The sequence below is a fragment of the Macaca mulatta genome, chromosome 8 (assembly GCF_049350105.2).
Source record: "Macaca mulatta isolate MMU2019108-1 chromosome 8, T2T-MMU8v2.0, whole genome shotgun sequence".
Lineage (NCBI taxonomy): Eukaryota > Metazoa > Chordata > Mammalia > Primates > Cercopithecidae > Macaca > Macaca mulatta.
The window spans coordinates 84,256,969-84,270,330 of NC_133413.1; the positions used below are offsets into that span (position 1 = coordinate 84,256,969).

The following is a 13,362-nucleotide window of genomic DNA, read 5'->3' on the forward strand; positions in this document are numbered from 1 at the left end:
TGAGCTGAGACCGGGCCGTGGCACTCCAGCCTGGGTGACAGAGTGAGACTTCATCTCAAAAAACAAACAAACAAACAAAAACTACTTTTTAACTATCAAAGAAGACAAAAACCTTTTTAACTCAGTGTTGTCAGAATAGAATAAGCATTCTCACATACTGTAAGAAATTAGTACGAACTTTAGTGCAATTGGGCAATGCTTTATTCTTTTTAAAGAATATTCCCCTTATAGTAATATAAGGAAGGAAATAATCAGTGACGTGAACAAAGATTTACATAATGATTATTTACTGCAGCAATCTTAACAAAAAAGGGGGCATGAGGCCGGGCGCGGTGGCTCACGCCTGTAATCCCAGCACTTTGGGAGGCTGAGGTGGGAGGATCATGAGGTCAGGAGATCAAGACCATCCTGGTTAACATGGTGAAACCCTGTCTCTACTAAAAATACAAAAAATTAGCCAGGCGTGGTGGCGGGTGCCTGTAGTCCCAGCTACTCAGGAGGCTGAGGCAGGAGAATGGCGTAAACCTGGGAGGCAGAGCTTGCAGTGAGCCAAGATTGCGCCACTGCACTCCAGCCTGGGCGACAGAGCAAGACTCCGTCTCACACATACACACAAAAAAAGTGGGGGTGGGGGGGCCATGAACAACCTAGATTAAAAAATAGGCATACATTTATATAACTTATGAAGCCATATGAAGCATTATGTAGCCATCAAAAATATTTTATGCCAGGCACAGGGGCTAACGCCTGTAACCCCAGCACTTTGGAAGCCCGAGGCAGACAGATCACTTGAGGTCAGAAGTTCAAGACCAGCCTGGCCAACATAGTGAAACCCCATATCTACTAAAATACAAAAATCAGCCAGGCATGGTGGCATGTGCCTGTAATCCCAGCGGCTTGGGAGGCTGACACACAAGAATCACTTGAACCAGGGAGGCAGAAGGTGCAGTGAGCCAAGATCACACCACTGTACTCCAGCCTGGGTGACAGAGTGAGACTCTGTCTCAAAAAGAAAAAAAAGAAAAAAGAAAAAAATTCTTAAATATTTGACAAATGGCCACTATATTAAGTGAAAAGAGAGTACTGTATTACATATACAAGATACACAAATTATGATATATCCATACAAAGTACACTATCCAGCAATAAAAAAGGGCAAAACCCAGATATAAGCGACATAGATGAATCCCAAAACAAGAAAATCATTATACAAAGTAAAAGAAGCCAGACGCACATAAATACTAACAGTCTAGTTATAAAAAGTTCATCAACAGGCAAAAACTAGTCGATGATAATAAAATAGTGATTATTTCTGGGAGAAGGGTGTGCCAAGGACAAAGAGGTCTGAGGAAACTCTCAGAGGTGATGGGAACATTCTGTCTCTTGATCTGAGTGGTGATCACATGAGGATATATGTATGTAAAAAGTCATCAAACAAAGTATAAATACATATATACATAAATAAAATAAAGTCATCAAGAGGTATACTTAAGATTTGTACATTTTACTGTATGTCTATCACACCTTCATAAAGTACTACAAAAATTGCATATAAAGGACAACTTCAACTTAGTTAAATATATTTAAATGCAAAGAAAAAAGAATGTAAAGTACATGAAAATATAAAAGGTAGCAAATTCTGGGATTACATTATTTACATTTTTTCTTTTTTCCCTATAAATTACAAACATTCATGTTCATTAATGTATTTAGACAAATCAAGAAAAAAACTGAGCTCTGCTTGGTAAATGAATGAGAAAGTCAACTGGGAAGTCAACACTATAAACTGTGAAATGACTTTAAGACTTGGTCTTCCCTGCAACAAATACAGGGCCCTCATGACACAATAAAAACTAGTTCCTTCAGATATTTTACGTTTGTAGGGGTAGGGGAAAAAAAAAAAAAAAAAAAAAAACCTAGTTCCTGAAAACTGGGTTTTTTTAAAGTTATTACTTTAAATATTCCTTGTGAACCTGCTTTATCTAAATTCCATGCAAAATGCCCAAGGTCAATTAGATTTACAATGAAAATATTCTTTTGAGTTTGAGAAACTTTTACAACATGCATAATAATTAAGAACAAAACCAAAAAAGACATACAAACCTCTGATTGTACATGCCCCGAAAGTTGTAATTAGCTCTATAATTTGGGAATGGCTTTGGATCTAATGGCCTGTAGATGGCAGGCTCTCCCCTTTTCATAGCAAGCCCATTCAGTTCCACAGTTGGAGTTATACTGCCTGTTTAAAAAAAAAAAAAACATTAAAGGCACACAAGTGAAATATCTTCACAATAAAACATACAAGTTATATTTATACTACGCTTAATTACCATGGAAGAAGGTACGAACGGATGGACCACGTGTATGATTTTCTAAGGAACTGCATAAACAAAGTAAAAAAACAAGAATATTGCTTCTAATAAAATCTTGGGATTTTGCAATGTTTTCTGTACATTAATGAAAACAAAATTGAGTGTGCAATCATTACTATTAAAACACAGTAAAAAGAAGATTCTTAGATTGCTAACCTTGAATATTTTTTCAAGTACTGAACTTCACCATTACTTACCCCAGAAAGCTTGCATGTATTTAATCATTAAAGACATCATCTTTGAATATTTTTATTTATACTTTGGTAATTAAATAAGCATTTGGCAATAAAGCCATCAGTGGTTCTTGGACTTATCTAACGAAAAGAGTTTTTTGAATTTTTTCTATAACCAACAAAACAGAGTAAATATAAGCAATGTTTCCTGAAACGAAAATGTCATCGAATGTATTCCTAGCAAATATTAAAGATACATACAAGCAGCATTATCGATAAAAGCAAAAGACTGAAAACAACCTAAACAACCATCAATGCAGCAACAGTTATAAAAACGTCCATAGCATAAAACACTGAACAGCTATAAAGGAGAAAGACTACTACAACCTTGCTTTTTTTTTTTTTTTTTTTTTTTTTAACTTAATATACCTTAGAGGTTATACCTTAACAGTGTAGGGTATAATATTAAATGAAAAAAAGCAAGGTACCAAAGAGTGTGTGCTTTACATTATCTTTTGTCTAAGAAAGGTGAAAATGAAAATATAAATACGTATTTGCTTACTTGTTTTAATGATGTAGTACAATAGGAAGTAGACAAAACTACCTATAAAACAATTACCAAAAACTTCAAACCTGAATCTATATAGCCTCTAGGTTATTCATTTACAAGAAATACAGGGCATAGGCAAATAGGCCGTATACCACCACAAGTATACCATCAGCAAAACCATAGAAATTTTAAAGGACTAGTGACCTGGTTTCTTAAACAAATAATTGATGTAGAAAAATAAAGATGAAAAAGGATTCTATATCTTAAAAAATACTAAACAGATATTATCAAACAAATGTAATAAATAATCCTTATTTTAATCTTTATTTAAGTAAATGGATTATGAAAAAAGCGAGGTCAGACGTGCTGGCTCATGCCTATAATCCCAGCACTTTGGGAGGCTGCGTTAGGGGAAGGGGGCAAGGATATCACCTGAGACTAGGAGTTTGAGGTTATAGTGAACTATGATCATAACACTGAACTCTAGCCTGAGTGACTGAGCGAGACCTGTCTCTAAAAACATATTTTTTTTAATTTTAATGAGTCAATAAGAATAAAACTCAATTTTAATGAGTCAATAGTCAAAATATTTTATTTTATTTAAATAAAAGTCAATTTAATGAGTCAACATTGAAAAAGTCATAAAATTTTTTAATTTTAATAAGTCAATCTGAACTCTAGATATTTTTTATTATTAAGGAGTTACTGTTTTGTTTGCTTGATATTGGGATTAGTTTTTTAAGAGTTATCTTAAAATTCAGTATGTATCTTTAAAGATACATTTACAGATGAAGTAATATATCTGAGATTTGCTTCAAAGTAATCCAGGGAGAGACAGAAGAGAAACAAGACTGGCCAGCTGCAGTGAGTTGATAATTGCTGAAGCTGGTGAGGGGTCCTAGGGACATTCACTATCTTATTCTCTTTACTTCTGTAAAATTTGAAAAATCCCATAATTTTTTTTAAAATGTAAAATTATGTCAAAATATTTTAAGTACCAAAAGCATATTTAGTAAAACATATGTATATATGTTCTAACAAATCATGCAGACGAATATAAAGCTTTTACAGGAAGTGAAATTCACTGTAAATTCTGTAATATTTCATTTGAATCATGCCTTTGTACCACACATTTAAGATCCCATTCATTACATACAAAAATGGGTCCACTTATTGCACCAAAGAAACTGGGGTGGCATAAAGTACCAGCCAAGGGGAGGCAGAGACTGACACAAATGTAAAATTGGCATCCAGATTATAAGCAACCCATCAAGAGCCAACACATTGCCTATCTCATTTCTAAAGAATTAATGTGAAAGCACTGAAGAGTATAATATCAGTAATAAAATCAAGGTTAAGAAGAGGAAAAAGGGAAAAATAAAGCAAGAAAGAAGACAGCCGAGGAGGAAGAAAGAAGAATAGCAAAGTTAACCTAATGAATATTAAGTCCAATTAGTCCAAATCCCTAATTTAATATACATACTTAACGGCAAATGGAAGTCAAGCATAAAGAGACTCTCTGTTCTTTCTTTTTCTTTCTTTCTTACAGAATTTTACTGCAGGCTAAGTAAAATGCACAAATCTTAAGCATATAGCTCAATGAATTAGTACATATGTAAACACTTATGACTACTGTCAGATCAAGATATGAACATTTCCATCACCCAGAAGGTGCCTTCAGCCTCTTTCCAAGTCAATATCCACCTTCCCAGGTTACCCATTCTGACTTCAGGCATTACAGATTCGTTTGCCTCTTCTTCATATCTAAACATGTACCACTTTCCATCTTGCTTCTTTCACTCAACATAATTTTGTTTGCATACATTAGTATTTTAAGCTTTTTAAATCACTAAACAGGCCGGGTGCGGTGGCTCATGCCTGTAATCCCAGCACTTTGGGAGGCCGAGGCAGGTGGATCACGAGGTCAGGAGATTGAGACCATCCTGGCTAACACAGTGAAACCCTATCTCTACTAAAAAATACAAAAAATTAGCCAGGTGTGGTGGCGGGTGCCTGTAGTCCCAGCTACTCGGGAGGCTGAGGCAGAAGAATGGCGTGAATCTGGGAGGCGGAGCTTGCAGTAAGCTAAGATTACGCCACTACACTCCAGCCTGGGCAACACAGCGAGACTTCATCTCAAAAAAAAAAAAAAAAAAATCACTAAACAGTATTCTACCGAATGAAATACCACGATTTGTATTTTGCTGTTGATGGAACATTTGGGTGGTTTCTAGTTTGGAGCTATTATGTATAAAGCTACCTTGAACATTCTTTAATAAGTCTTTTAGTTTTAGATGAGGAAAAAAAAATAACAATAAAAAAATGCTGGGTCACAGAGTAGGTTTATGTTTAACTTTATTAGAAACTGCCTAACAGCTTTCCAAAGGTATTTTTAAAACGCCAGAGCTGTCTATGCCTTTAAAAGTTAAAATTTTAAATTTCATAAAGATTTCAGTTTAATAATTAACATGCTAATCTGCTGTCCAAGATTTATGTCACTTTGAATTCTACTTTGCAATAATCACACAGTCACAAATAGCATAAGATTCAAACGGGAAAAAATAAGAAAACGAAAAGCTTGAAAGATTTCATCATTTAAGGAAGGCAAAATAAGAAATACGTATGAAAATCACCAATGAGGTGATTTGAATGCACTGTTGAGATGTACTGTCTGCCACTCGTACCATGAATTGTATTTTAAAACAGGTGAAAGTGTTGTATTTATATCATCTAAATAAATAACCTCGTATACATTCCTCATTAGAAAGGAAGACTACAGTGCATTTTCTTAGAAATGTTACAAACTGGTCTTAGTGAAGGAAAGTAGAAGAGAAGCAGAAAAGCAAAAACCACGCTGAAAGATTTCCAACTCCTAGAGCAAAGTATCTCCATCTCTTTCATACGGAACTAGACTTACACCCCCACATGTGCATACCTACTTTATATATACAATAATGCTTTCATAGAAAACATTTACAGAGTAACTTCAAACTATGAGATGCCTCCAAGTAACGTTAAATACTATTATTTTGAGTGTGTAAGAGTTGGATTCAGGCTTCATAAAGATAATCATCACATAGGGTGTCTTGTGTATTATAAGGCTATAATGTTATTTTGTTTCGGGTTTTTTGGTTTGTTTGTTTGTTTTTTGAGACAAGGTCTTGTTATGCCACCCAGGCAGGTCTTGAACTCCTGGGCTCAAGCGATCCTCCTGCCTCATCCTCCCAAAGCGCTGGGATAACAGGGTGCGCCACCGCTACCGGCCAAGGCTATTGTGTTGACACTATAAACACACCATCAATTTTTTTTGTGGTTCTTAGATATATTAAAGGAAATTTCTATATTTACCAGTGATAAATACAAAAAGGCTAATTAATTAGGAGTACAAATGTGCATAAGGATTTCAGATTCCTATATGTGGCGTGTAAAACAAAATGCTACAACTAGTTTTCAAAAAGGAACATGTTACTAACACTTAGAACAGCTCTGTAGAAAGTTAAAAAAAAATCCAGGAAAATAACAGTCACTGAATAAATATCTGTTGAATAAATAAACTGATTAACTGAGAAACCAGTGATTAATTGAGAAACCAGAGCTCCATGGAGAAATGGCTGGCTCCAGGGCTGGGGCAAGCAAAACAAAAGATGACCTAGGAACACTTTATTATGCCCGAAAATAAAAATGTCCACAGCATGATGAAGAAATATCAAAAGGGCAAAAGAGTCAATTGGAGGGTCTGTACCAGTAGCCAAACCTGGAATAATTTAAGCAACAAAATAGATAACGATAGCAACAAATTATAAACCTGTAAGTAGAACAGGAATCCAAGAGGCTACAGTGATATAAATAAGCAAACAAAAAGATGAGGGAAAAGCAAAAGCTACAAAAGTTAATTGGGTACAATGCCAATTAACAAATATAAAAAAGAAAGTGGAATTTTTAAAATCCTCCTTTGGCAACCTTCAGGGTCATAACAGATTCAGACAAGAATCATCAACAGATGCTAAATCTGGAAGGTGAAAGAAAGCTTGATGAGGAGCAGAATATTTATACATACATATATATACACACACACACACACAGGCACAAAATGTCTCCTCAGAAAATACTTATTACTTACTATTCAATAACAAAACATATGGATTAATTAACTTTACAGCAAAGAAGCCTGGGCTACTCCTCATCACATGACAGAAGTCATCACCGATGGGACAAGTCAATCTCAGGCGTCTCCTGATACAAAGCACTAAGGTAAGTCCAAGTCATTTTTGTGGTATTCATGGTAAAATGCATAAATGAGGAGGAAACACCAGACAAACTCAACTGAGGGGCATTCTACAAACTCTGTGGTTCCGTACTCTTCATAAACGTTATGGTCATAAAAGGTAAGAAAGACTGAGGAACTGTTTGTTACAGATTGAAGTGGAATGAAGAGAAATGTTAAGTACATGTAACACATGGTTTTGATTAGATCCTGGAGCTGTAAAGGTTTGGGATGATTAGTGAAATCTGAAATGAAGTCTGTGGATTACATGGTAATATGGATCAAAGTTAACTTCCTAATAGAACAGTGTACGTGTCCTTAAAAAATACACACTGAAATATTAAGGGGTAATGGGACATCATGTCTACAACTTATTCCCAGATGGTTCAGAAATGCTATCAACGGGGAATAAAGGTGAAGGATACATGGGAAGTCTATGTACTATTTCCACAAATTTTATATAAATCTGAAATTACTTCCATAGTTTAAAAAAAATAAAAGGGAGAAAGCAAAACAGTTCTGTAATATATTCCCTATTACTAACAGATCAACCATGCTGTAAATGAACTTAACTCCTCGTTAGGATATAACTTCTTTTTATGACCCATCTACACACTGTGGAGTCAAGACTGGATCTTTCCTCCACAGACCTATTACTTCTCAATACTGAGTTACAGTCACCAGATTTACAACAAAGGTGCCACAATACTGCAGAGGGGAATGGACTATCTTTTCAATAAATGGTGATGGATTACATGAATGTCCATATATTTTTTAAATGAAGAAAAATATTGAACTCTACCTCACATCATACATTAAACTCAATTCCTGACAGATTGTAAATCTAAACTGTAAAGATCTAAAAATACTGCTTCTAAAACCAGTATGAGGTTATCTTCATAAACTTGTAGGAGACACAAGTGTATTAAATGGCACACCAAAAAAGCATTAACCATAAAGGAAAATACTAATAAATTAGCTTCCATTAAACAAGAATTTTTTTTTTTTTTTTTTTGAGACGGAGTCTTGCTCTGTCACCCAGGCTAGAGTACAGTGGCTCAATCTCAGCTCACTGCAACCTCCACCTCCCAGGTTCAAGCAATTCTCCTGCCTCAGTCTCCTGAGTAGCTGGAATTACAGGTGCGCAGCATCACGCCTGGCTAATTTTTGTATTTTTAGTAAAGTTGGGGTTTCACCATGTTGGCCAGGCTGGTCTCAAACTCCTAACCTCAAGTGATCCACACCCACTTGGCCTCCCAAAGTGCTGGGATTACAGGTGTGAGCCACCACACCTGGCCTCATTGAAAAGAATTTCTATTCACCAAAATGCACCCTTAGGAGTATAGAAAGATATCTGCAATATACATATCTGACAAATGATATGAATCTAGAATATGTAAGAACCCTGTAAGTCAATAAAAAGTAGAAAAAAATTTAAAATAGACAATTCAGATTTTTAAGTGGGAAAAACATTCCAAGCAGCACTTTACAATAGAGGCTAGCCTAATGCCAACAAGCAAATGAAAAGATGCTCACCTGCATTTGTTATTAGAGAAATGCAAATTAAAAACACAGTGAATTACTATTATACCTCTCAGCATAATGGCTAAAATTTTGAAAGCTGGAGATATCAAATGTTGATGAGGATGAGAAGAGCTCTCATACTGCTGGTGGGAAGGTAAACTGACATTCTTTGACATTATGTATTAATAACAAATACATTCATAACTATGACCCAACAGCTCCAAGCCTAGATATATTCCCAAGAGAAATGTATGCATGTAAGAATACTGTTCACAGCAGTATTATTTCTAATAGCTCAAAACTGGAAACAATTCAAATATGTATAACAGTATAATGAATATGTAAATTATGGTATACTTACACAATAGAATACTACATAGCAATGAAATAATGTACCATTAAATGCAACATAGATGACTCTCACAAACAATATTGAGAAAAATGAGCTATCACAAGAGTCTACTGTCTGATTCCAACAAGAAGGCACAACTAATCTGGTAGAAATCAGAATAGTGGTTTCCTTCAGAGTTGTTTAACCGATTGAAGTGGGCATGAGGGAAGCTTCCATAGCACTAGTAAAACGTGGTATAGTGTTCACAGCATAAAAATTCATCAAGCTCTATAATTGTAATGTGCCCTTGTCTGTATATAATATTATACTTTATTTTAAAAGTTTACACCAAATAATTTATTCATTCTCTCAGCTCACTACAACACTCAACCATGGAAATTCTTATCTCCACTGGGGCCTTTCAGACACTCTCCTGTTTCCTTCCTTTGACTCTTGCTGGTTTACTTCCTGCTATAATCCTCTAAATATGGACTTGACCCAGAGCTCAGCATACAATTAACTGCTCTTGCTTTACATTATATGCCTTAGACAGCTTGTTCTGTTCCATTCCAAATACCACTCTCAACACTCCTGCAGAGCGGGAGGCATACAGTACTCAATGTACGTAAGTCTCTTTCTTTCTTCACCCATAAACTATGGCAATGGTTTCTTTGCTTTTAATATCTCCCACCTTCCCTTTACATGTCAAACTGAACTTCCTAAAATACTCCTTTAAATGTATCATGCATTACTCATGAATATAAATTCCTCCCAGCTACATATAAAACTTAATCTCGTAAAGTTGGCGTTCAAGTTGTCCCAATTCACTAACTACGTCTCCAGTCTTACCTCCTACTAGTCATTTACCTGCTCTAAATAAAAACCATCTATAACAATTATTATTATTATTATTATTATTATTATTATTATTATTTTTTAACCAAATCCATTGTCCAGATTCCTACTTCAAAGCCCTTCCTCATAGTATTCTCTCTGGCTAGAATAGTCTTTCTTCTCCTCTATAATTGCCTACTTTTCGTTCAAGGTCTGTATCTTACTTCAACTACTTCAGTCCACGTTTATCATGACCTGTGATACTGACGGCTGTTATTGTCTACTTGGCACTTAATCTTTACCATCCAGTTCTGTGTTCATATATAAGATTGTAAGACCCTCACTGAAAAGGACAATGTTGTATACCTCTTAGACATGTAAAAAGCAAGTATTAAATAAATCATGGTGGTGGTATGCTACCAATGATCAACCAGTATTCTAAAGAGGCTTTTAAAAATTAAAGATGTAGACAATCTTTTAGGAACTTCAAAATGAAGAGAATAAGTTATTTTTTTCTATTGTAATATTTTGGCTTATTTAAGCTTAATAAATACGGCAATCAGTTGAACACAAGCAAAGAGACTTGTAACCAAAGCCATGGATTCTGCAGAGTAGTCCTTGAAAGAGCAGAATATGTCAACTTAGCACAGACCACGTGAGAGTGAAACAAGTGTCTATGTGATCTGATTATGAATATAAGCAAGTAGACAATGATTAAATAGATTTTAGAGTTATTACTGACAGGCACAAAATCTTTTTTTTAATCTCCATAACAAAAATGCCTAAGGCGAAATTAATATTGACTAGAAGGTAACCACTTGAATTAATCAGTTAACAAATGAATGAGAAAATGGATATATGGCAGGTACTAAAGTTACAGGAATTCCATTAACCTAATATTATCAATTAATACACTATGCCCAAAATACAGGTTTGCCTTTCCCAACAGATAACGAGACATACGGATTCACTGAGGTCACCTGGAGAAAATGGTGGATATGAGGCAGGACTAACTTGCAGCTCCCACTCGTGGGGACAAAACAGCACGTGGAGACTCACAATGTAAACTCTGCTCCAAGAACCACCACAAGAACATACCAGGAAAACCAAAAGAATGCACAGCCACTACTCCGTGAAACACTGTGAGTACCCGAAGTGTGAGAGGGGGAAAGTCTGCCTCCAAACACACATCTTCACTGGGGAACCTGAAAATCCAGATCACAGGAGAAGAATTTAACCTTACCTAGGGCTGAAACAAATTTAGAGAGCTGAGTGAAATATAAAAATAGAAGCAGCAGGTCAGGTATGGTGGCTCATGCCTGCAGTCCCAACACTTTGGGAGGCCAAGGTGAGTGGATCGCTTGAGCCCAGGAGTGGAGACAAGCCTGGCCAAACATTGTGAAACCCTGTCTCTACTAAAAATACAAAAAAAAAAAAAATTAGCTGGGCATGGTGGTGCACACCCGTAATCCCAGCTACTTGGGAGGCTGAGGCAGGAGAATTGCTTGAGCCCGGGAAGCGGAGGCTGCAGTGAGCCAAGATCAACGCCACTGCACTCCAACCTGGGCGACAGATCAAGACTCCATCTATTAAAAAAAAAAAAAAAAAAAAAAAAAAAAAAAAAAAACTAGAAGCAGCAGTGGTAAGAGAGCCCTGTAGGCACTCCCAGTCCCCAGGGAAGCCATTTTTTTTTCTTACTTTTATCTCACAGGGGTCTTCGGGGAGGGCAGTCAGTGGAACTGGGGAAGTACCACAGTGAGAAAGACTTCTAGCTGAATGCTGTAATAATTTTGACCGAATGCAAATTTTCTTGGGCAGAATCTGGGCAGGGTTGGGGGGAATAAGGTGCCAATGGAAAGTATAGATATGAGAACAGAAGCCATGGCAGGCAGGGAGGGGCAAGGCCTGAAAGCCCTGCTTGCTTTCTCAGCAGGAAGGCTTGTAGCCTAGGGCAAATGCTTTTTCTGCAGACATTACCCAATACCAGCCTGGAGTCCAATAGCTCCACTGGGTACCTAGACCCAGAAGAAAAATAACCATCGCTGCAGTCCAGCTCTCAGGAAGCCCCATTCATAGGGGAAGGGAGACAGAACCACATCAAGGGATCACCCCATGAGATAAAAGAATCTGAATAGCGGCCACTGAGTCCAAGATCTTGCCTTTAACACAGTATATCCAAATGAGAAGGAACCAGAAAAACAATTCTGGTAATATGACAAAACAAGGTTCTGTGACACCCTCAAAAGATCATACTAGTTAACCAGTGATGGATCCAAACCAAGAATAAATATCTGAATTACCAGAAAAAGAATTCAGTAGGTCGATTATTAAGTAGCTCAAGGAGGCACTAGAGAAAGGTGAAACGCAACTTAAAGAATTTTTTAAAATAATACAAGACATGGATGAAAAAAATTTCCAGAGAAATAGAACCATAAATAAAGAACAGTCACAACTTCTGAAAATGAAAGACAAACTTAGAGGCATGCAAAATATACTGCAAAGTTTCACCAATAGAATCAAACAAGCAGAAGAAAGAACTTCAGAGCTCAAAGACAAGGCCCAATCAAATTAACCCAATCTGACACAGACAAAGGAAAAATAATTTTTAAAAAAATGAACAAAGACTCCAAGAAGTTTAGGATTATGTTAAACGACCAAACCTAAGAATAACTGGTGTTCCTGAAGAAGAAAAATCTAAAAGTTTGGAAAACTTATTTGAGGGAATAATCGAGGAAAACTTGCCTGGCCTTGCTAGAGATCTAGACATCCAAATACAAGAAGGTCAAGGAACACCCGGGGAATTCATCGCAAAAAGATCACCACCTAGGCACACAGTCAATCAGGTTATCTAAACTCAAGTCAAAGGAAATAATCTTAAGAGCTGTGAGGCAAAAGCACCAGCTAACCTATAAAGAAAAACCTATCCGATAAATAGCAGCTTTCTCAGCATAAAATCTACAAGTCAGAAGGGACTGAGGTCCTATCTTTAGCCTCCTTAAATAAAATAATTATCAGTCAAGAATTTTACATCCAGTGAAACTAAGCTTCATTAATGAAGGAAAGATAAAGTCTTTTTCAGGCAAACAAACGCTGAGAGAATTTGCCACTACCAAGCCAGCACTACAAGAACTGTTAAAGGAGTTATTAAATCTTGAAACAAAGCCTCAGAATACACCAAAATGGAACTTCCTTAAAGCACAAATCTCACAGGGTCTATAAAGCAATAACACAATGAGAAAAAACAAACAAAAGGTATTCAGGCAACAACTAGCACAATGAATAGAATAAACAGTACCTCACATCTCAATACTAAC

General features: G+C 36.2%; 1 protein-coding gene across 42 annotated transcripts in view; it reads right to left on the reverse strand.

Annotated features, from left to right (window-relative positions):
• Positions 1-13,362, reverse strand: part of STAU2 (staufen double-stranded RNA binding protein 2) — a 332,176-nt gene that overhangs the window by 254,478 nt on the left and 64,336 nt on the right. For 38 of the 42 annotated variants that reach the window (XM_028852747.2, XM_077943823.1, XM_077943831.1 and 35 more), the window contains one exon: positions 2,104-2,239. The exons of the other annotated variants lie outside the window; for them this stretch is intronic. In XM_028852747.2, coding sequence (XP_028708580.2) covers positions 2,104-2,239 — 136 coding nt within the window. The remainder of the gene's footprint in view (positions 1-2,103; positions 2,240-13,362) is intronic. 42 annotated transcript variants of the gene reach the window in all.